This window comes from Notamacropus eugenii, chromosome 1 (assembly GCF_028372415.1).
Source record: "Notamacropus eugenii isolate mMacEug1 chromosome 1, mMacEug1.pri_v2, whole genome shotgun sequence".
In the NCBI taxonomy this organism is placed as follows: Eukaryota; Metazoa; Chordata; class Mammalia; order Diprotodontia; family Macropodidae; genus Notamacropus; species Notamacropus eugenii.
The window spans coordinates 87,080,565-87,106,225 of NC_092872.1; the positions used below are offsets into that span (position 1 = coordinate 87,080,565).

Below are 25,661 nucleotides of genomic sequence, written 5' to 3' on the forward strand. Positions count from 1 at the left end.
CAACCTATCAGTCCTCTTTCCTCTGTCTGGCCAATAGCATTTATTCTCCCTACTTTTCTCATGTGTCTATATTCTCTCTTTAACTAGATTATATCTGAGAAGAGATGATTTCTCTCTGAAGATGAGAACTGTAAATTAAACTTCTCTCTCCTCCACAGCACCTATGGCAATGCAAGCAGGCAACGGACCAAGCAAAAAATATAGTTATTGCTCTAGTTGCGAATCATGACCATCAGGTGGCAGCAAAGACCACCCATTCTACAACTCAACTGTCATACCACTGAGTGTCTTCATTCTCCAGCATCACTGATACTGGTCTAACAACCAGGTTACACACCTCTGGGGATCTTGGGAGTGAACTATGCTGTTTGCGCTTTTCAAGGCAGTAGAAGAAAGAAGCCCTAAAGACCCCAGACTCCAGACACTGAAAAATGGACCTGAGAATGTGTCCCTTCTCCTTTGTGAACTTCATTAGAAGCAGATTTTTTTTAATTTTTAAAATTTTAACAAACAAGTAAGTACCTACTATGTGTCAGATATTGTGCTAAATGCTCTGCAAATATTGTAAAATTTGATCCTCATTTGATCCTCAGAACAATCCTGGGAGGTAGGTGCTAGTGTTTTACAGATGAGGAACTTGAGGTTTAAATGAGAGCAGATTTGAAGTCAGGACCTTCTGACTCCGAGTCTACAACTCTATCTTCTATGCCCCTTAGTTGTCTCTTTAGATGTTACTTAGACAAAGGATGACACCATTTATTCTTCCTTCTTATCACAGCCTTCACACAAGCTTCACCATTTCTGAAACCCCAGTTTCTCTGGCCTCCTTACACTCCTTATACCTCAGAGACTGAGTCTGCCTCCTAACTAATGCCTGACTGAAATGTGCAGGGGGAATGTCTGAGGAACATCCTTTAATATCTCTGAAAAAGGGGGGCTAGGAAACGAGGGCTTCTCATTCTACATTCTTTGATCCTAAATACTTTCTAAATTATCATATATTATTGTATATTTCAACTATCTATACATATACTTTTCCCCCTACTACAAATCCCCATAAGAGCCAGTCAACCAGGATTTATTTTGGTTTTTGGTTTTTATTTGGGTTTTGTTTGTTTTGATGAGACAATTGTGGTTAAGTGACTTACCCAGGGTCACACACCTAGTAAAGTGTCAAGTGTCTAGTGTGAGGTTGGATTTGAACTCAGGTCCTCCTGACTTCAGAGCTGGTATTCTAACCAGTGTACCATCCAGCTGCCCCCCAACAAGCATTTGTTGAATGCTTCCTATGGGCCAGGCTCTGTACCAAGTGCTAAGGATACAAAGAAAGGCAAAAACACAGTCATGGCTCTCAATAACTCACACTCTAATTGGGGTCGCAACATTCAAATAACTACACACAAATAAGATATGGTGCAGATATCAGTGTAAATGGAAGGTTATCTTCTAGAAAAGACTGGAGGTAGGGCAGGAAGGGAGGACTAAGAAAGACCTCTTGCAGAAAGTGGCATTTGAACAAGTCTTGAAGGAATTCAGGAAAGACAAGGATTCAGAGGTAAGGCGAAAAAAGCATTAGAAGCATAGACCAATGCAAATACACAGTCAGGAGATTGAATGTTGTGTCTAAGGACCGGAAAGTAGACCAATGTTCCTAGATCATAGAGCAGAGGTTCCCAAACTTATTTAGTCTACCACCTTCTTTTCACAAAAAAATTACTCAGGGCCCCCTTGGAAATCTACCTTCTTTAACTCTTTTGTGATTTTTTTTTGAAATTTGCATCATTTCAAAAAATATATAAAATTTCTTTTTAAAAAATGACATCTTAAATTTAATAATTTAGTGTAAATTTATGGGGTTTTTCCTGCATTGAAATTTTGATGATGCAACACTGCCTCATGTACTCATACAGTATATAGTATATAGTATCATAAACCAGTCATGACACACATATATTCCTGCTGATGCATGCTTAATTTCCCGATGCATATGCTCACCTGTCAACACTTGCTTGTTAAGACCTGTCAGCAGAGTTGACCACTGATGATTCATAACTTTTTTGTGTGTTTATTTGAAAAATGATGTAATGATTACAACTTAACTGTTACACAACAGATAAAACGTACAATTTTTCACATTTTTCTTCTCTTCTCTTCTTTCTTTATGCTTCTACCACCCCCTTACTTTTATTCAATACCCCGCAACTGCACCCAAGGTTACCACTACCACCCTGGATTGTTCCAGCACTCCCCAGGGGCAGTTTAGGAACCTATGCATAAAGTGTGTGGAGGGGAGTAAGTATAAAAAGACCCTAAAGGCAGGGAGGGGTCAGTTTGTAAAGGGCTTTAAATGTCAGATGACTTTTGATATTTGATCCTGGAGACAATAGGGAATTCCTGGTATTTGGGGTAAGGGAAAAGGAGGGTATAAGAAATGATATGACTACCTCTGATTGGGAAAACCACTTTGACAGAGCAGAGTCCTTTGACTGACACCATAAGTTTGCAGTCAGAACTTGAAATACATCACTTTTCACCTCCACCTCTTAGGATCCCTACTTTCCTTCAAAAGTCATTGTAGTACAGTTTTTCACACACACACACACACACACACACACACACACACATACTGAATTTGGAGTCAGAGGACCTGGATTCAAATCCTGACTCTGCCACTTTCTACCTGTGTTACCTTAGGCAAGTCCTTCAGCCTCCTTGGAACTCAGTTTGTTATCTATAAAAAGAGAGAACTGGATTAATTCAGATGTGTCAGACACATTCCCACCCCCACACCAAGCTGTAGTACACTTCTGAGTACAGTCTGATGTAACAGGAAAATGTAATGGGAAATACGTGACAAAATAAATAAAATACAATAGAACATAGATAATGCTAATTTGTGCTTTTCTAAGTCAATAAATGGCCTGTCAGGATTCTTATATACAGCTTAATGACCTTTGTTTTGATTTGAGTTTGACTACACTGACCCGAATGGTCTCTAAGTTTCCTTCTAGCTCTACATTTATGATTCAGTAATTAAGCACCACCCTTCCTCCAAATCCAAGAAGTTAAATAGTGATCTTTTAGGGACTAGGTCCCTATTGCCATACCCATTTTCTATTTTCTGGATAGGTCTCCATTGACTTTGGGAAGAAACTAAAGGATTTTTTTTTTTTTGTAAGCAAAAGCAAGTTATGTCTTGCTAACTTTGTAACTATCTTGGATAGCCTTTCTGAAACCACCCCTTCACCCTACCCTCAGTTTTCATAGACTATGTCAGAAAGAGGCATAAAGAAGGAAAGAAAAGGAACAAGCTTAGGGATCTACTAGAAATGAGACAAAATAGAAATGTCTCATTGGGCAGAAGGAGAAAGAAATAAGGAAACCACACTTTGTAGGGAGTAGAAGAAAGGGGAAAAAAAGAATATTGTTGTAATTAAGGACTCATTGAATCATGGAGCTGATCACTGCATCCCTCTCTCTCCATGTGGAAGGAAGTGAAACAAGTTGAGCTAATAGAAACATAGATGTGGAAGGGATTTTGAAAGGTCATCTGACTTCCCCATGAGGTTCACATATTAGTATCCCAAATCCAACACCAATTTAGCTACATGACCTTGGAGAGGTCCCTTTCAATTTCTAGGCCTGTTTTGCCATCATTAAAATGAGGAGGTTGTACCAGATAATCCTAAGGTCCTAAACCAGGGGTGGGGAACCTGTAGCCTCAAGACCATATGTGGCCCTCTAAGTTCTCAAATGTGGCGCTTTGACTGAATCCAAACTTCACAGAACAAATCTCCCCACCCCTGTAAGCCCAGTGATTTTCTGAATATCTGAACCATAACCAGGTGTCAAAAATTACTCCCATTGGCCATGATAAGAGGGTGAAGGAAGATATCCACTTTCCATATAAGGTACTGAGTAGAATATTAGTAGATTCAAGTTGCCCTTGGTGCAGCCTGCATATCAGTCCTACACAGTGAGCTTTCTTTGAACTAAATCTGACTTGATTCCAACCTTTCAATCATCACCCCAGGGTGAGAGACAATGAAAAAAACTAAAGAAGAAAACGGAGTCATTTACACATGTGAGAGTTTAATGAATGTCAAAATGTCTGAAGCCAAGTTGGATAGAACAAGATGTTAATGAAGTCCAAGTCATAAATTCAGTCCCCATAGAGACCAACGGACTTGGCCAAGAAAAGCTGCTTCCTGGCTGACTACAGTATGGCAGATGGTCCCATTAGCCACAAAGAAGACTAAGCAAGAATGAAGATGGCTCAATGAATTCTGTTGCCACTCCTGCGGAAACAACTTGAATGTCTGTCCCTACTGAAAATCAGACCAGTATGTCATCTTCCAATATGAAGGTCAGACCCATAGCTCTAGATATAAACACAGCTTGCTACATTACCTTGTAAATCAGTTTGATACTATAAAATGTCAGAGCTGAAAGAGTCTTCAAAATATCTACAAATTCTCATTTCAAAGAAGAGGAAATATTGGTCCAGATTACAGCTAAAAATCATAATACCTACCAACCCTCTTTCTCAGGGGCTCGGAGCAAAGTAAGCTAACATGCGCATGAGAAGAACCACACATTTATTATTGGTCTTAATTCAGAAATGCTCTTCTCTTTATGCTCCAAATAAGGTAATTGTGCATTAATATAACAGCTTCTGTTTTGATTAGAAAATATGAAAATGTGTGCTGGATCACTAGTAAAACTAGTCAAGTAGTTGTTTTTTTGTTCAGTCGTTTTCAGTCGCGTCCAATTCTTTATGACCCCATTTGCGGGTGTTTTGGCAAAGATACTGGAGTGGTTTACTATTTCCTTCTCCAACTCATTTTACAGATGAGGAAACTGACGCGAACAGGATTAAGTGACTTGCCCAGGGTCACACAGGCCATATTTGAACTGAGGAAAATGAATCTTCCTAACTCCAGGTCTGGCACTCTATCCACTGTGTTACCTAGCTGCCCCAATGTGAAATATAACAGAGATCCACAGCGAAGCACCTCTGACCCAGACATAAAGCCTGATATAAGCTAATACTTCACATTTGAATTGAAAGACAAAATAGGACAGTTTTATTTGTTATAAATTCGCTTATTGTCTTCTGATCATAGGATCACAAACTTAGAACTAGATAGAAGGGATCTTGTGGGTCATAGCATCATAGATTTTAGAGCTGGAGGGATCATTAGAGGACATCTAATCCAACCCTTTCATTTTACAGATAAGGAAACTGAGGCTCAAAGAGGTTTAGCAACTTGTCCAAGGTAACACAAATGGTAAGTAAAACAGTCAAAAGTTTCAAATCTAGTAAATTTTAAATCTAATTCAAATCCATGACACCTCACTGCCTTTCATTTTCTAATGAGAAGTTTACTGTTTTTCCTTGTAGTTTTAGTAAATATTTTCCTTGCTAAGTATTTAATTTTCATTCTTCCTTTACACTTGTATTTGCTGCTTTTTCTTCCCTGTTCATTGCAAAATTGCTAATTAGTCTTCCTTCATCCAAATATTGGTTACTATTCTGTCCTTAGTTGGAATCTAGACATAAATTTGAAGGATAATTATGAGATGAGACTTATAGAAAACACAGACTTGGACTGCAGAGCGCTCAACTCTCAAGAATGAATTTAAAGAAAGTGCAGGAAGTTGCGGGAGGGGCGGGGGGCTTCAACAGAAATTTGCTCCAGGCTTCTCAGATGGCACACAAAAAAGGGATCTATATGTCATCCTCAACTGTATTTACACATTTCTATTCTAACATCTCCAGAGCTATTACATTTTGTATTATTTGATCACCATCCTACTACTGAAAGCAATTTTCTGTAATTTATTGTAGAAATTCAGGGCATCTCTGTTCTTTAAAAAAAGAAAAACCTGAGGCTCAGATTTTTAAGGCATGAAGAAATGGACTTGGAATTGTAATAGGAAGGATCTAAGTTAAACATAAGGAAACTCTTCCAGGCCACAATATTTGGTTATCTGACACTGGAGCTGTCTCATTCCCAGATGTGCTTTCAAGGCAGGAGTGTTTTCATCTGATGGCCCCTGTATATCCTGTCTAGACACAAGGGATGTACTATTTGATTTTCTATAATCTTTTCTTCCTAGAGTAAGAGTTCTTAACCTGAGGCATGTGGACTCCTTAGCTTTCCCAGTTCCCATGAACTGAATGGGGAAAAAAATTATATCTTTATTTTCATTAATTTTTGGTTTCTTTTGTGAACTTGCATATTTTATTTTATAAATTTAAAGACATTATTCTGAAAAGGGGTCCATAATCTTCACCTGATTGCCAAATAAAGTTGAAGAAAACCTGTCCTTGAGGATTGAGTAAATCTGTACTAAAAAGAATTCGGGTGAGGTATTTCCTATCCCAAAGAAATAGAGCTGCCATTAGCTTCCAAAGAACTTGGGTAGTGCTACCAATAAAAGACAACTTTTGTCAGGAATTCACTGCTGAAAACGTTGTGAAGAGGATTATCTGTTGACAAGAAACTTAACAAATACCATTTTAGAGAAAGGCATTCCCCATCCAAGACATCAATAAACACCAATCAGAAGAGCAGCACCCAAGCAGGAACAGTGTAGCTATTTCACCAAGGTGGAAGTAGGTTTCTTGTCTGAAGCACAGAAACCATAACACTTACTACCGTCATTAAAGTCCCTCTGAGTCACAGGTATGCCTCACTTTATGTACACTGGATGTGGTGCTTAAAAGTAGTCTATAAAATCAAAACAGCATAAATAGAATTCTATCCTAAATATGGTAGACAGGTTGATTACTTGAAATAATGTAACAAACTTTAGTTCAAAGTGAAAAAAATCAGTCTTCTAAGTTCTGATATTTGCATATTAGGTATACTAAAAATGGGGCATACGTAATAATTCAATACATCTCCACTTCAGACAGAAGCTACGAACACAATTGGCAGGCAAGGAATTTTAAGAATTTTGTGAAACATAATGGAAAAAGAGGAGAGTATCAGAATCTAAAATCTGAAAGGTTTTTACTCAAAGGCTAAGTCATATTATATTTCATCAAACTTGCTGGCTTAAGAAATAACCTCCACTCCAGCCTACACAATTACACACACACATAGACAAATAGTAGATGTGATAGCAAGAATGGCACATACCACCACTCTAATGACAATGAGACAGTGGCCAAGCCATAATATAAGTCCATTGGGAAATGGAAGACTAGCTTCCTTACAATCATTTCTGGCTATCTTTTAGGAATAGGAAACAATAGTACATAACATCAGTGAATTCAAAAGCCAATGCATAGCCTTGGCCATTGCTTCCCATCAACTCTCATTCTCCCCAGGGCCCCTGAATTGATGCTTTCATATTTCTTGGTCCTGTCTCCGTTTCAAACCAACCACCCTAGCTGCCAATAGGAATGCTGCCCCAGTGAGGAGTTCCGATATGAAGGAGATCCAGCCGAGAGCCAAGGACCATCCGAACCTGATGTCCACCTGGTTCAGGAGGTCCTTCTCTTCCAAGAGGCAGACTGCTTCTTGGAAAGCTGCTGCTGAATAGGCAATGTAGACACTGATCCCAGAAAGGGTCACCAAGGCTAATTAAAAAAAAAAAGGAAAAGCAGTTAAAACTCAAGTCACAGAATTACAGCCTCAAAGTCTCAGAGTTGGACCAAACATGAGCCGCAATTTAGTCCAACTGATATCCTCCCACCCAAAAAAAAGAACTCCTCCTATAACATGCCAACAAATTGTCATTCAACCTCCACCTGACTATTTCCAATGAGGGGAAACCTACTACCTCTCAAGAAAACCTACCCTACTTTTTCATTCCAGATGAATATTAAGTGACTGTTTTTAGTGATTTGTTCTGGAACATCAACTCAAAATCGCATTTTAACATATGACATTTTTCTTGTTCAAATTCCTATAAATTGTCTCAAGGAAGAGAGATGTTCAAGGGCTTTCAAGGAGGGAGGGAATGGTACACAGGTATTCCAGTTTGCAATTTCTCTCCCTACACTAGAAATATTTAGATATATAATAGAATGTTTAATTAAAATTATCTGTGGAATAACTATACCTAAAATACAAAATATTAATATTTCTCTCTTTAACATTTATATGACATGAACTCAGAGTGTTTCACTGTTTGGTTGCCTTCCTCTGTACATTCTCTAACTTTTGAATTTCCTTACTAAACTGGAGTTCAGAAAACTGAATATGATATTCCAGATATTGTCTCACCACAGCAGAGGCTCTGGGACTATCAACTCCTTCTTCCTGAAAGCTCTGTCATTCTTAATGCAGCCCAAAATAACATTAGCTTTTTTGTCAAACAATGTCTAAAACACATGCACAAGCATATACACATACCACATACACATACCACCTTCAAATACACATGTGTATGTATCTGGAAAATGTAATTAAATTCACTAATTCTACAGCTAATTTTGTTGCCCTATTAGAATATACATACACACACATATATAGTTACAGAATCTAAGAACTAGAAGGCACTTTAGAGGACAGTTAGTCTAACTCCCACCTATACAGTATTCCTTCTGCAATAATCCCAGCATGTGAGTCATTCACCTTTGGTTATTAAAATAAAAACAAATGTAATACCAGCTGAAGGGATAGGAGAATCACTTCAGTATCAAAGTATTTCTGTACAGTAGAAAGTATATTGGAGTAGAAGACAGGACACCTGAATTCGAGGCTTGGACTGTAGCCACTGGGTAGTTATGAGATCTTAGACAAATCACTTCACATCATGGATCGTCAGTTTCCTCCACTCAAAAATGGGGGATGGGGATGGATTTAGTTGGTCATCTCCCACAGCCCTGAAGTTCTCTGCTTCTGGGATTGCTTGATACTCACTAAAGTCTAGAGAAAAATCATCTTCATCAACAATCATTAATCCTTCTCATGAAATTTTTATAGCAAAACTCTCCAAATCCCATAGAGCTATACAGATCACTTGAATTCTCTGTTGGAGTTAGTACTGTTTTAATAGGCCCTTTGCTTTCCTAATTATAAAATGACAAAAAAAATTCTTACTCTTCATGTTTACTTCCCAAAAAGGAACATGTGGGGAAAAAAATTCACCTCTGGGGGAGAAAGACTGGGTTCACACAGAGAATTTCAAACACTAGAAGTAGAGAATACAGTAAATTCAGGTCTCCTGTTCTATGGGCAAAGTTGGGAGTGGAGGGTGGGGTTCCCTACATTCAGAAACTCGCAATTGTTTTGTAAAAATTTTCATACTTTCCCCTTTTTGCTACTTGGAGAATTCCAATTGTTTCCTTTTTAATTTGATTTTTTTATCCATCTGCAATATTTACCATCATATAAAGCTTTCAAGACATAAGGCCAGCTATACTATGAAGACTAATTACAGGTACAACCTAACTTAGTTAATCATTTTGCAAGAGCAAGTTATATAGGTCAGGTAGTTCCATAGGAACAGAGCACAGAGGAGCTGGGAGGTGAGAATCACACTGAATACAAACTAGGCTGGTCTCAGTTAATCCTTGGAGTGGGGTGTGTTGTGGTAAGATGAAATTATGAGTTCTTCACATTATCAGTGGAGGGGGAGGGGAAAGAGAGTGCACATTTAAGTTTATATTTCCTCCCAGGTATTAGAACTGCAATGCCAGCCAACAGAGAATAGGTAGTTGGTATGTGCTAGAATCCATCTCTAATTGTAGATGCTTACTGAACGGATTCTCTTCCGTTAACTAACTGAAAGAAAAAGGGAAAGTACACACTTTCATGCTCAAATTTTATTTTGGAAAAAACCTTTCTTTAGAGTAACAAGTTATCACTAAGAAATACAAAAGAGATTCTATGAAACAAGAATTAAATAAATAAAATGTGGTACAGTTTATCCACTAAAATTGCTTGTTTTTAATCACTCCCTAAATTTGGCTTTTCTTTCTACCCTCAAAATAATTTTTAATTTACAACCTGGGTACAACAGTATAAAGACAAATAATTTTGAAAGACTTAAGAATTTTGATTAATACAGGAACCAACCTTGATTCCTGAGGACCAATAAGGAACCATGCTACCTACCTGCTGACAGAGAGCTGATGAACTCAAGTTATAGAAAGACATCCGTTTTTACACATAGCCAATGTGAGAATTTGTTTTGCTTCTCTATGAGTACGTTATAAGGATTTGTTGAGATTTTTTCCTTTTTTATTGTTATTGTTGTGTCCACTTGAGGAGGGAGAGAGAATAAATTCCTGTTCGTTGAAAAATAATCATTTTCATTTGTTTTTACTCTTTAAAAATCCTTATAAGCCAGGTATTGCCTGTGTACAGATGGTTCTTCCTGTCCGGCACCACTAGGGCTAATTTCAGGCTCCTGGGCTTTAGACCTTAGCCTGAATTAGCTATCAAGATTCTTTTATATCATTCTGTTTGAGCTAATGATTCCCTGTTGGGACCTTATCTGTTTTATTTTTGTAAGTCCAAGAGATCTCAAGTTTTCTAGATGTTTTCTACTGATAAACCAAAGTAGTTCCATACCTACATGTGACTTGTCCCCACAATTACCTACCTACATTTCCACATACCTATGGCATGTAGAAAGGGGCAAAAAAAAAGGGAGGGGACAAAAGAAAGAAAAACAGAACATGTTATCAGGTACTGTTTCATTTCTCTCTGTTGCTGAGGGAGAAAGAGAGCTCCTTTATTTTTCCCATCCAAATGATGGATTCAGCATGGGTACAAAACTTATTTTGCATAGTGCTGATAAAGATTACACTTTAATTAACTATTCAGACTTCTTGAAGTGACTTTTTCTCCTCCCTCCCTCCCCTCACTCCATCAATATTTTAAACACAGCTGGTACATAAAAGAAAATTTTTAAATAAAGTTATGCAATGGTTTCCTTATAAAGTTTCTTTAAAAACCTGGCTCCAGTTGGGAGGAATACACATTGCCTGCTCCATCTTCTAATAGCTCTTCTTCACTCCAAAAAGGAGACTGCACATGCTCCTTTCTGGACTTTTCAGAGTAGCTGGCACATAGTAGGTGTTTAATAAATGCTTGCTGACTGATTTGTTAATTTACTCCCTGATTACACAGACACACACAGAGACACACACACACATACACACACACACACACACACACACAGAGTTTCTTCCTTTGGGGAGACATGTCCCTGTGGGGACATGATGGTCTTTAAGCAGTCCTGAGTCCTCCCCTAAATCTGAGGCTGAGTAATGAAGAATGAACAGTCCCTTCTCTAGATTCTTACTAGAAAAGGTTTGCCTTACTGCCTCATCAAATGCAGTCTGGAAATGTGCATGCAAAGGCTGATTTACCATTAAAAAAAAAAAAAGGATGGGAAATAGAATACACTGAAGCCATGTGTCTCATTGGTGTGGGGAATATATATTCTCTTTTTGTTTCAAAATACACATTTCTAATTGTTTCCATTATGAACTCCTCAAAAAAAATAATAACCTCCCCCTCGGGCCATTTCCTTGAGAGGAAGTCATTTAGGGTCCCTCAGCCATACCTCTTGCCCTCAGCTCCTCTCCTCTAGTTCATAACTCCTAAGAAATTTCTACTGATTGAAATGGTGGACGTATGAAAACTGATTTCCTATTTAATAACAATTGGGTTGTTTGCTAACTTAAATTTTCTTCTAATTTGACAGGATTTAGTATAAAGTGATTATCATTGTTAAGAGGTTCAGGCAAGCCTCTGAAAAATTATCATTCATCTCTACAACCTATTTTCCCCAGTGAATATGGGCCGGAATGGTCCCACAATACCAGGTCTTCAATTTCCTGACCAGCTCAAGGAAGGAGAACATATTGCAAAGCTACCTGGATCACACCAGGAACAGCTGGATTTTTCATAGGCCACTCACAATAGGAAAATTTGAGGACTGCAGGAAGTACCATTTTCTGATTTGAAGAGTAAAATGGGTATTCATTCAACAAACATTTATTAAGCGTCTACTATGTACCAAGCACTATTAGTGCAAAGACAAAATGAAAGGAACTGAGACAAAAAAAGGACAGTCTCTCCCTTCAAGGAGTTTTACATTCTCTTGGGTGACACAATATGAACATATATAATTATATACAAAATGTATAAGACATAATTCTAGGTTGAGAGGTCACTAGCAACTGCAGGGGAGTAGGAATTAGGAAAGGTGTGGAATAGGAGGGGGCATTTAAGCCTAGTTTTGAAAGAAGATGGAGATTCTAAGAAGCAAAAGAGAAGTGCATTCTATGACATGAAAGGACATCTTTTGCAAAGGCTATGTAATGGGTATGTACCTGGTGCTCTGACTGAAGATTCAGAGCAAATACCCAGGAAACAGACCACTCGGAGAGCCCAAAGGAAATATGGAAGCTTCTGCTCTTGGCCTAAGGTTCATGTTTCTACATAGTTATTTCTTACAGTTTTGAACCCCAAAAAGATTTAGTACAGTACCTCCAAAAAGGAAAAGCATCCCCGTCATGAAGAGAAGGAGATAGGCTCTGGCGAGGATGCTTATAAAACCCGTCATCCCTCCAAAGACCATCAGGATCAGGCTGAGTGGCAAAAGAATCACAAACGTCCCATGCATAGCTTAGGAAAAACACACAAAAATGAGAAATGTGAATTGGATCTGCTGAGAAATCATATTAATAAGAATGCCAGGTTAGGCCAGGTGGTACAGTGGATAGTGCTGCACACAGAATCAAGATCTGAGTTCCAATCTGCCCTCAGGTACTTTTCAGCTATGTGACTGTGGACAGATCACTTCCTCTGCCATCTCAGTTTTCTCAGTTATAAAAATAGGAATAATAAGAGCATCTACCTTTATGGGTCATTGTGAGACCCGAATGAGATAGTATTTGTAAAGCACTTAGCACAGTGCCTGGGTCATAGAAGGTGCTTAATTCATGTTTCCCTCTCTTCACTATGATAGTAAGCCCCTGAAAACATATCAAGTTAAAACTCTGATTTTACAGATGAGGAAACTGAGGCCCAGAAGAGCAAAGTGATCTTCCTGACATCACACAGCTAGTCAGTGACAGGACCAGGACTGACCCCTGATTTAGTGCTCTTTCCACTGTCCCAATGTGAGATCCATGGAGTATCCAAGGTCTCAGACCACTGTTGTTTCCGCCATGGTTCTCCACCTAAGGGACATAGGTGTAGGTTTCCCAAGATACAATGGGCACCAACCACACATCCCCTATTACCACTCTTTGACTTAGTCTGAGACGAGGAAGCTTTCCAGGAAACCACAGTGCCATAGGTGAGGTTGAGATAAAACAAATGTAAATCCAAAATCTTTCAAAGAAAGATGTCTTATTAGATACTAATTCTGTCCATGGGTCAAGAAACAAAATAATACTAATGAACATTAGATGAACATTCACATCTCCAAATCAGAGGAAGTAAATGTTTTCCTGAAACTCATTCAAAAGTGTTCCTCTTCTCCTTTCCCTTCGTGCTGTAGGAGAGCAATTCACCTCAACTTCAGATGACAGAATTTCCCCTTCTTTAACTGGTGCAAGTATCCAAATAACTAGTGTTGGGAAACATAATATTCCCCATCCCCAAAGCAAGGGAGGTAAAGGCAGTCTGTGTGATTCTTTATGCTGATGATACCCAATAAAAGAAAGAAAGACTCATTGGTCTCTAGGGATCAAGCTAGCAAGCCCTCACCTGCAGACGTGCCTGTCCCAAAAAGTACTTGACCCAAAAAGTAGTCATTAACAGCTTAATGTCAGCTTGGAAGGAGGTTTCCAGTAGAGCACTCCTGGGATCTCTGCAGGGTAGCATATTTATAAATAATTTGGCACACTTAGAAAATTTGTAAATGGCACAAAGCTGGGGAAATTACTAACTCACACAGGGGAGATTGCTAACACTGGGTAACAGGGTTATGATTTTTTCACTGGCTAGACACTTGGACAAATCTAATAATATAAAATTTAATAGGGAAGAATGTAAAGTCTCAACTTGGGTTCAAAAATCAACCTACAAATATCAAATGAAAAGGCACAGTCAGTTTGCCTGAATCAATATGCCAATATTGTGATATAGCCAACACGCATAATCATAGATAAACACCAGACCCTAGCCAAAGGAGGTTCAGGAAAGGCCTTTGGGAAGAAGGAAGCTTCTCAAGAAGGCTAATGCAGACTTGGGCTCCATTCAAAAGGCAGTGTCCAGGACTGGGGAGGCCATCGTCCTACCATACTCTGACTCAGTCAGACTACATCTGGAGTATTGTGTTGAGTTCCAGAAGTCACAATCTAGATAGGCTATTGATAACTTGGAAATTGTCCAGAGGAAAGCCCCTAGGATGGTGAAGGGCCTCAAATTCAAGCTAGACCAAGATTTACTGAAGGAACTGCAGATGTTTAATCCGAGCAAAAGAAGACTTACGTGAGGAATGAAGGCAATGTGCCAGGCATAGTGCTAAGCAGTTGACAAATATTATATCTTTTTATTATCTCCATGGTGACATAGCAGCCTTGGAGAAATGTTTTTACAATGCACCAAAAATGTTTCTACAAATGCTCCAATAACCCTGAGAAATAAGTACTACTATTTTCCCCATTTTATAGATGAGGAAACTGAGACAGAGAGGCTAAGTAATTTGCCTGGGGGTCACCAAACTAGTAAGTGTCAAAGCCAGGTCTTCTGATTCCTGGCCCAGGTCATGTCCACTGCACCACCTACCTGCCTCTAAGACAGGGAGACATCAGAACTTTCTTTAGCTCTCTGAGTACAATTACGTGGAAGCAATGGGGCGTGGCAGGGAGAGAATTATGGGAGTAGTTACAAAGAAGTAAAATGAGGTCTGATTTCAGGAAAACCAGGACTAAACCTAGTAGAGTAAATAATGGTTAGAGCTATGCCAAAGAAAAAATGCGTTGCTTCAGGAAGTAGTGAGGAGTCTTCCCCTTTACTGGAGATCTTCAAATATAAACCAGCTGAACAGATGACAACTTCCCAGGATATTGTTGCAAGGGAGAGATTATTGTTTCTGCCCAGATCTGAAGAGAGGGCCCCTCAGGTCTTCTCCAACTTGGAGATTCTGTAATTTTGTTTCTTGCACACTGAGAATTGCTTGGCTTCACTGCCATCCATATTCTTTCTCTGCGGTGACATAGCAGCCTTGTATAAACGCTTCTATCTGAGCTCTCCTCCCCCCACCTTTTTTTAAGATTGGGGTCCCTGCAGCTACTATTCTTAGTGACAAGAGAAAGTATTTTGGGGAAAAAAAGGGTAAGGGTACATCCTTAAAGCTTAGGAAGCAAAATTTCACAAGGCTAGACCAAAGTTGCTAGAAGCCTGGTCCACAGCTGCTTCCTCCCTTACTGAATGCACAAAAATTTCAAGTTGCCCCTAAAGGTCACAGGGAAAATGCCCAAATGCCCTTTGAATAGAAACAACACCAAATAGGGGACCAGGAATCTGGATTTTGGTCCTAGCTCTTTTTCTAATTAAGCTCAGGCAAACTTCTTTGCCTCTGGGCCTCTGTTTACTTATCTGTAAAATGAAAGGGCTAGACTAAATTATCTCTAAGGGTCCTTCCTCTCCTCATAGTTAACAAATCCATGACTCCCTATGTCTCTTTCAGTAACAACCTTTTGGGTAGGTAGAGTGGGCTCCATTGGTGTGATTTGAAAAAAGCGAAAGTTTTCCCTATCTGCCCACCCCACTAAAAATATTCTCCCTCATAGATCTACCTCTGGTGCTTAAAATTATCTCAGTTTGCTTTAGTTTGAACTGGATTCACATCATCCTTTGTGAATATCATACCCACTAAGAAAGGAGACATATTAAGTCATGTATCTGTTACTGAGAATGAGTTGATCAGATCTATTCCAGATGATGGGTAGCTTTTGACAGGAGCAAGGAGAGAAAGAATATAAGGGAACTGAGTCAGAGTCAGAACTAAGGGAGTAGGAAATATATATAGCCAATTATATATATATAGCTCAACAAAGAGAGACACTATGAAATCAGGAGTCCTTGCTCTTTGTGAACCCATGGACTTGTCCATGGGGTTTTCTTGGCAAAGATGCTGTACTGGTTTGTCATTTCCTTCTCCAGGGTGTCCCCATTTTACAGATTGAGCCAAATAGGGCTTCAGTGACTTGTCCACGGTCTCACAGTTAGTGTCTGCAGCCAAATTTGAACTCAGATCTTCCTAACTCCAGACTTACCTCACTGGTCAGGAAGACCAGGTTTCAAATCCTCCCCTCACACAGTAACTAGCTGTATGTCCCTGAGCAAGTCACTTAAGGTCTCTGGGCTTCAGTTTCCTCACCTGTAAAATGAGGTTGGACCTTTATGGATCTTTCTGATGTAAATCTGTGATCCTAATTGTATATTAAGGTTTAAATGAACAAGCATCCAAGACATCTTTTCAAAATGAGTTAGACTCAGCCAAAATGATATCTTGTTAACAAGACAGCAAAATCAAGTCGTCAAATAAAAAAAAAAAATCCCCTACACTGAGCCCTTACTGTGCTAAGTAAGCTATTTAAAGAGCCTAGGGAAGACTTCAAGTATTGAGTAGGCTCAGGTATGGAGAATTTATGGAAAGAAATGGGTAGTAATCACACAGATGCAGTGCGGAGAGAGTATGATCCACTTTGATTGGAGTACTCAGTGACCAAAACATAGCCCCACTGAAGTGTCTGCAGAGAAGGTAGCTTAGTGATGGTCTTTCTCCAACTAGATTTTAAGGTCCCTGAAAACAGAAACTCTTCTTATTATTCCTCACAATACTACTTAGTAAATCTTTGTTGTTTTGGATGGATAAATGAATGAATGAATGAATGAATGAATGAATGAATGAATGACAGATAGATAGATAGCTAAAACATTTGATTTTTAAAAGCGACTTGGACTAAACTGAAATGGTGGTGTTTTAGGCATTTCCATTAGCAAAAGCACTGCTTTCACAGAAATAAACTTCTTTCCCATTGGCTCATACTTTATCATTGTAGGGGTATCACTTTCAAACTTTGCCCAAGACACACATATGCTTTCTTCTGGCTCTGTGTTGGGACAGAATTCTGCTGCATGAGGAAGAGGGAGAAGGTGGAAAGGGAAGAAGCAGTGAAAAGTTGACAAAAGGGAAGGTCTATTTGGACCCCCCACCTACATAGAGGCTGGGTCTGTCCCCTTCAATCCATAGAGACTGGGTGACCAAAAATGCAAGATGTGATTCTTTACTTCTGTTTTCCCTTCTCCTTCTTAGACATGAAATGCAGATCTCTTGGCAGGGCTGTTTCTAAAGGGATGCAGGCCCAGGGTGAATCACACTGTGTATACATATAAATACGCATATACATGTGTACATACAAATACACATACATGTACATGTACCCACATATATGTGCATATATGTAAACATATTTGTATATGCGTGCACATATATACATTGTGTATGCATATAAATGCATGCATATATATGTATCATATCCATATCCATGCATGCCTGTGTATATACATACATGCATGCACATATATACATACATATAGGAACTGAAATTGTAATTCCATTAGTGAAGAAACTCCTTCAGCAATTGCAATTGCTGCAATGTATAGTCAAAAAGAGATGACTAGACATTTAAGAGATTATATGACTTGCTCCAGGTCACACCCCAATATTGTCAGAGGTGGCCTTGGAACTGGGTCTTCTTGGCTTTGAACCCACTCTACCCATTACTCCAACCTGCCTCTCTTACATACATAGGTATTTTTTTTTTAATCACCATGTATTAGAACCACCTCCTTGCATCCCTACAAGACTACTATCTTTCTTCCCTGCCATAGGACCCAAAACCATCCTTTATTTTAGGAGGACTCAGCCCATGGAACACAATGTTCTCTGGAGGAAGAGAAGGAAGTATGCACAAGGAGTAGAGAAGGTCTGATTTCACAAATCCTACCCTCCACCCACACAGAGGCTGGAAGACCAGGTGAGCTTGGCTGTCTGCCAGGTTTCCTGTTGAGAACCTGAGGTGGATATGAAATCATTAAGGAAACCATGAAATTACTCCATTTCCATCAGTCCCAGATCCAGCACTGTTATCACTCTACTCAGTCAAATTATTAAAATTAGGTTCTTTTAATAATATTGATGAGAAAATCCATATCCCTTCATTGTCACCATAGGCGGGAATGAATGTAGAAGATCACACTCCTATTAGTTTAAAATAATAACACAAGACATCAGAACTTATAATGTAGGGGCTGAAAAGTCATTGCAGCTGGCTTCTTGTTAACAACAATAATAATAATTTATATAAGAACTTTAAGCTAGATAGTCCTTGCTCTCAGGGAGTTCATATCCTATTTGCTCTTGCTCTAAATAGTCACATACTAATGAAAATGAAATAAGTATAAAAATCATCATCCTAACTCTTGGTCTTTGGACTGCCCTTTTCATTTTTCAAAGCACCTCATCATTTTAGACTCGTAACATCCTGGTGAGGTAGATGGGAAAGACAGATCATTTGAAAGATGAGGGAACTGAGGCACTAAGTGGCTCACGTAGTCAGTAGTAAAATTGGAAATGTAAGTGAAACCTGAGAGGTCTTGTGATGTGGTAGAAAGACATAAGATTATAGATTTAAATCTAGAAGGAATTATAAGTCATAAAATCCAATGTCTTTATTTTCTAGATAAGGAAACTGAAACCAAAAGAGGTTAAATGACTTGCCCAGGGTCACACAGCTAGTAAGTGCCTGTGGCAGGATTCACACTCAGGTTTTCTTGACTCCAAATCCAATGCCCCTCCACTACACCACCCTGCCTCTCTTGTGAGAAGATGCTGGTTCAAATTCTGGTTCTGTTCCTTATTAGCTATGTAACTTGAGCTGGGACACTGGAGATCATATTCCAAACCCCTTATCTTACAAATGAGGAAAATAAAGCCTAGAGGTTAAGTGACTTATTCAAGATCCACAGCTTGTAGTAGTAAAGCCAGGGCTCCAATCTAAGTCTACCCAGTCTCAGGATTCTAATTTTATTCTTCAAAGGATTCTTCAGATTAGGAGGACATAACAGGATCTGGAATGATAGGGTAGTTTTGATGTGAAAGAAAATAGCTTGAGAAGATCTGGAGAGAGATACACTGTGGCATTTTAGTGGGGATGGGCATCCAGGGGATAAGAAGGGGGCACTGGATCCCTGAGAAATTTAAAGACAGTATCAGTAGAAAGCTGGCTTCAAGACCAGGATGACCTCGATTAAAGTCTATGATATATGCCAGCCGTGTGTCCCTAAGCAAGCCCCTAAACTGGTCATTATGCCAGCCAATTCTCTAAGACTAAAAGTTGCCAAGCAGGTACAGATCTATATTAGTAAAGAAAGTTTCCTCACCAGAGAACTCCTTACAATGATTAAATCACACTTCTGGATTAAAATGAGAGAAAATTGAAGGAAGCAAAAGCATTCCTAAAAATAAATAGACAAATTCTACTCTGTTCTCATTTTAAAGGAGGTGTGATACTTCTAGTACCAAGATAGCAGAGTGAGGAAGGAACCCTCTGAAACCCTCCCAAATTCCCTCTCAAACAACTAGAAAACTGCCTCAAAATTGATCTAGAAGCAGGGAAGCAGCTTAGCAGCAAGGCAAGAAAAGTCTGCCTCACTGAGGTAGAAGGGGAGCAAGGTCCAAGGGCAGTAGCAGCAGCCAACCAGTCTCATAGCAGGGGGCCTGCAGCAAGGCTCCAAGACTGGGGCAATTCACTGAGGCCACACTCTCCTGCAAACTAGCAGCCTCTTAGGCAAGTGAGCAGTCTGTGCAGTGCAGTGAGACCCCACTCATGCACAAACCACCAGTTATGCCTTGACCTTATTGCTGACCAATAGTGAAGCCCCACCCTGAGACTGGCCAACAGCAGGACCCTGCCCCTAGGGCCTACCAGCAGCAGGACCCGTCCTTGGGACTGACCAGTAACAAGATCCCTTCTCCAGATGCCAGAAAGACTCTGTTACCATAGCCGCAAGGCCTCATCCCTGGGACAAACCAGCAGCTAAATCCCACACCCAGGAGAGGCCAACGGGGAGATCCAACCCCCAGAATAAGCAGAAAGGGCAGCCTACCTGCCAGAGGAAGCAAGTAGCTAGACCCTGAAGCCCAGTGAAAACTAGCAATAAAACCCTGAGCCCCAGCACAAAAAGTTTGGGACAGTGCAAGATAAGAGCCCAACTCTCACACAGAAACACCATGTCATAAAAAAAAGGCAGAAAAAATAAGCAAAAAAACAAAAAACAGTTTAACTATAGAAAATTACTGTGATGATAGGGAAGAATAAGGCATAAACTTAGAAGAGGACAATAGTGTCAAAATGACTCTATGTGAAACCTCAAAGAAAAATGTAATTTGGTCTCAGGTCCAAAACAAATTCCTGGAAGAGCTTAAAAAGGATTTTTAAAAAGCAAGTCAGAGAAGTAGAAAAAAAAATAGGAAAAGAAATGAGAGTAATGCAAAAGAATCATGAAAAAAGTAGTCAATAGAATGGGAAAATACATACAAAAATTTACCAAGGAAAAATAATTCCCTAAACAATAGAATTGACCAAATGGAAAAGGAAGTACAAATGCTCACTGAAGAAAATAATTCCTTAAAAATGTTAGAACTGAACAAATAGAAACCACTGACTCTATAAGACATCAAGATACAATAAAACAAAATCAAAAAAGTAAAAAAAATAAATAGGCAAAAATGTGACATTTCTCATTGGAAAAATAACTGACTTAGAAAATAGATCCAGGAGAGATAATACAAGAATTACTGGAGAGCCATGAGCAAAAAAAAAAAAAAGACTGGACAATTTCTGTCAAGAAATTATTAAAGAAAACTCCTCTGATATATTAGAACCAGAGGGAAAGATAGAAATTGAAAGAATCCACCAATAGTCACCTAAAAGTGATCCCAAAATGAAAACTCCCAGGAACATCATAGTCAAATTTCAGAGCTCACAGATCAAAGAGAAAGTATTGCAAGCAGCCAAAAAGAAACAGATCAACCATTAGGGAGCTATAGTCAGGATTACATAGAATTTGTCAGTTTCAACATTAAAGAGCCATAGAGCTTGGATATAACAGAAGATAGAGTTAGGATTAGAAACAAGAATCACCTACCCAGCAAAACTGAATATAAATCTTTCAGAGGAAAAAAAATGGACATTTAATGAAATAGAGGACTTTCAAGCATTTCTAATTAAAAAACCAGAGCTGAATAAAAAATTTTACCTCCAAAGACAATACTCAAGAAAAACATAAAAAGCTAAAAAAGAAACAAGAAAGACAAAACATAAGAAATTCAATAAGGCTAAATTGTTTCTGTTTCTATATGGCGAGATAATATTTGTAATTCTTAAAAACTTTGTTATTATCATAGCAATTAGAACATGTATATGTAGACAAAGGACGTAGATATAAGGTGACTTGATAGGATAATATGCCAAAAAACAAAAGACTGAGAAAGACAATTGCACCAGAAGAAGGAGAGGGGAGATTGAATGGGGTAATTTATCCCACATAAATGGGGCATGAAAGATATAAGGTAAGGGAAGATAGAGGTGGAGGGAGTGATGGGCAAAGCTTAAACCTTATGTTCATCAAAATTAGCTCAAAGAGGGAATAACATACATACTCATTTGGATATAGAAATTTCTCTTACTCTATAAGTGGGGATAATAGAAATGGGACGGATAGAAAGGAAGAGTATATTGAGGAAGGCAGTGATCAGAAATAAAATATTTGTGAGAAGGAAAAGAGTAGGGGTAAGTGGTGGGGTGGGGGGAAGTGAAAAATAACATGGAGGGAAGTACACAATTAGTTTGAACAAGCCATCAATGAACTTCCTAAGAAAAATCCCCAGGACTGGATGGATTAAAAAGTGAATTCTACCAAACATTTAAAAAACAATCCCAATACTATATAAACTATTTGGAAAAATAATCAAAGCAAGAGTCCTACCAAATTCCTTTTATGACACAAATATGGTTCTGATACCCAAATCAGGAAGAGCAAAAACAGAAAAAGAAAATTATAGTCTAATTTCCCTAATGAACATTGATGCAAAAAAATTAAATAAAACACTAGCAAAGAAATTACAGCACTATATCACAAAGATCACACACCATGACTAAGTCAAGTCTATACCAGGAATGCAGGGCTAGTTCAACAGTAGGAAAACTATCAGCATAATTGACCATATGGATAAAAAAATCAACAGAAATTATATGATTATCTTAATAGATGCAGAAAAAAATCTGATAAAATTCAGCACCCATTGCTATTAAACGCACTAAAGCACATAAAAATGAATGGAGCTTACCTTAAAAAAATAAGTAACATTTACCTAAAACCATCAGCAAACATTATCTGTAATGGCGATAAGCTGGAAGCGTTTCCAGTAAGATCAAAGATGAAACAAGGATGCCCATCATCATCTCTATTATTTAATATTTTACTAGAAATGTTAGCTATAATAAAAGAAATTAAAGGAATTATAATAGGCAATGAGGAAACAAAACCATCATCCTTTGCAGATAATATGATGTTATACTTAGATAATCCTAGAGAATCAACTAAAAACTACTTGAAATTATTAACTTTAGCAAAGTTGCAGGATACAAAATAAACCCATATAAATCATTAGCATTTCTATATATTACCAACAAAGCCTAGCAGCAAAAGACAGAAAGAGAAATTCACTTTTAAAAAGCTGTACAAAATATAAAATACTTTGGAGTCTGCCTGCCAAGACAAACCCAGAAACTATATGAATGCAACTATAAAACACTTTTCATACAAATAAAGTCAGATCTAGACAACTGGAAAAATATCAATTGCTCCTGGGTAGGCCAAGCCAATATAAAAAATGACAATTCTGCCTAAATTAATCTTTTTATTCAGTGCCATACTGATCAAACTATCAAAAAGTTATTTTACAGAACTAGAAAAAAATAATTAAAAATTCATCTGGAAGAACAAAATCTCAAGAATATGAAGGGAATCAATGAAAAGAAAACATAAAAGAAGGTGGTCTAGCCATACTAGATCTCAAACTGTATTAAAAAGTGGTAATTATCTAAACAATCTGGTACTGGCTCAGAAATAGAGCAGTAGATCAGTGGAATAGATTACAAATTACATTATGGTAAGTGAACATAGTAATCTAGTATTTGCTCAACCAAATTTTGGAAGAAAAATTCATTATTTAACAAAAACTGCTAGGAAAACTGGAAAACAGTATGGTAAAAACTAGGTCTGCATCAACATCTCATACCACATACTAAGATAAGGTCAAAATGGGTACATGATTTACATAAACAGGGTGATACCATAAGCAAATTAAAAGAGCATGGAATAGTTTATCTGTCAGATTTATGAATAAGAGAAGAATTTAGAACCAAAGAGAATATAGACAGCATTACAAAATGTAAAATAAATAATTTTGATTAGATTAAATTTTAAAGGTTTTGCACAAACAAATCCAATGCAATTAAAACTATAAGGAAAACAGAAAACTGGGAAACATTTTTGCAACATATGTTCCTGATAAAGGCCTCATTTCTCAAATGTATAAAGAACTGAGTCAAATTGCCCAATTGATAAACTGTCAAAGATTATGAACAGGCAGTTTTCAGACAAAGAAATCATAGCTATCTATAGTCATATTAAAAAATACTTTAAATCACTATTGATCAGAGAAATGCTCATTAAAACAACTTTGAGGTACCACCTCACATCTGTCAGAGTGGCTAGTACTGCAAAAAAGGGAAATGTTGAATGTTACAGGGGGTGTGGGAAAACTGGGACGCTAACGCACTTTTGGTGGAGTGATGAAGTGATTCAAGCATTCTGGAGAACAATTTGGAACTACGCCTAGAAGGCCATAAAACTGCACACACTCTTTCATCCAGTAATAACACAAAGACATTCAAAAAGGAAGGGAAAAGGACATATTTGTACAAAAATATTTATAGCACCTCTTTTTGTGGTGGCTAAGAATCAGAAATCAAAGGGAAGTCCATCAATTGGGAAATGGCTAAAAAAGCTGTGGTATATTATTTTAATGGAATATTATTGTTCTATAAGAAATGGTGAGTAGAATGCTCTCAGAAAAACCTGGAGAGATTTACATGAATTGATGCTTAGTGAAATGAACAGAACCAGGAGATCATTGTACACAGTAACAGCAATATTGTTCAATAAAGAACTGTGAATGACTTAGCTTTCTCAGCAGTACAGATAATCCCAAAGGACTAATGATGAAGCATACGATCCATCTCCAGAGAAAGAACTGATATTGACTGAATACAGACCAAAGCATGCTGTTTTTCACTTTCTTCCTTTCTTTTGAATCTTCTTATATAAAATGACTAATATGGAAATGTTTTATACAACTGTACATGTATAACCTATATCTGACTGTTTGTCATCTCAGGGAGGGGGAAGAAAGGGAGGGGTAGAATTTGCAACTCAGAGCTTTAAATACAAATGTTTTAAGATTAGAAAACAAATTAATATATCAAAAAATAAAGAAATAAGGTTTAATATAATGGAAAAATCTAAGAGTTGGAAGCAAAAAACTTTGTACTTGAACCAAATATCTGCCATGTACTAGTTCTGTGATCTTGAACAAATCACTTCTGAATTTTCATTCCCTCATCTATAAAATGAGTATAATAATCTCTGACCTGCCTCCCTCAGTAGTTGTGAAGATCGAAAAAGAAAATATGTGAAAAGTGTTTTTAAATTACAAAACACTGAACACTGTTATTGTTTCTTTCTCTTTTCCTTTTTCCTTATTTTTCTTTTCTTTCCTTTTTCTTTACTTCTTCCCTTCCTTTCTTGACTTGGAATCAGAAACCTGGGTCTGAGTCCCATTATCACCAATTGCTGAATATCTGCTTATAACAAATTTAACATCTCTGGGCTTCAGTTTCCTCAACTATAAAACGGGGGAAATAATCATTTCATTACCCACCTCACAGGATTGCTGTAAGGAGAATATTTTGTGAATTGTAAAGTGCTGTATCAGTTCCTTCTTTCCTTTTTTTCTTTTCTTTTTGAAACCAGATTAAATGCTGTGAAAGACCTGCACAATTAGGGAAACAGATTGTGCTGTATTCAAAGGCATTTACCCATAAAAGTGATTTAATTGTGGTAATAAGCAACTAAGACTCCTATTAATGTTAATGAAGTTCTATTCCTCCCAGGGTCTTATAAGAATGTTTATTCTTCTAGAACTGGGGTGGGGAGTGGAGGAGTAGTAGGGGGTTGGGGTAGATGGGAGGTATGAGCCAGTGTTTGGCAAGTGATACCACCACATGTCACAGTAATTGAAAGACACCATTACCATCCTTTCACAGTGAGCTATCTCCGGAGACACCTGATGCCTGATTTGGCTGTTACTTCCCTCTATTCCAAGCACTTGATGTGGGAAAGAGCTTTTTCATCCCGACTTTCCAAACAGAACCCCTCTCTCACAGCCAAGGAAATAGTTTTAATGACCAGCAAAGAACTTCAAATGGAGAAAGAAAGAGCTTTGAGAGAAACAAGGCTTTCTGGCTTTATAAATGGAATCCAAAGTCAGCAGCCTAAAAAGAGAAAATCCATCAGGTAGCCTGGTGCTACATA

General features: G+C 38.1%; 1 protein-coding gene across 3 annotated transcripts in view; it reads right to left on the reverse strand.

The window, feature by feature from the left end:
• Positions 1-4,072: 4,072 nt before the first annotated feature.
• TMEM114 (transmembrane protein 114) overlaps positions 4,073-25,661 on the reverse strand; it is a 56,201-nt gene continuing 34,612 nt past the window's right edge. Inside the window, exons 3-4 of one of the 3 annotated variants that reach the window (XM_072608640.1) lie at positions 12,468-12,605; positions 4,073-7,594 (exon numbers count right to left, since the gene is read on the reverse strand). In XM_072608640.1, the coding sequence (XP_072464741.1) occupies positions 7,362-7,594; positions 12,468-12,605 (371 nt within the window). In that variant the 3' untranslated portion in view covers positions 4,073-7,361. Of the gene's footprint in view, positions 7,595-12,467; positions 12,606-16,210; positions 16,315-25,661 lie in introns of those variants that run through there. The other 2 variants (XR_011966964.1, XM_072608646.1) reach the window with 2 other exon arrangements.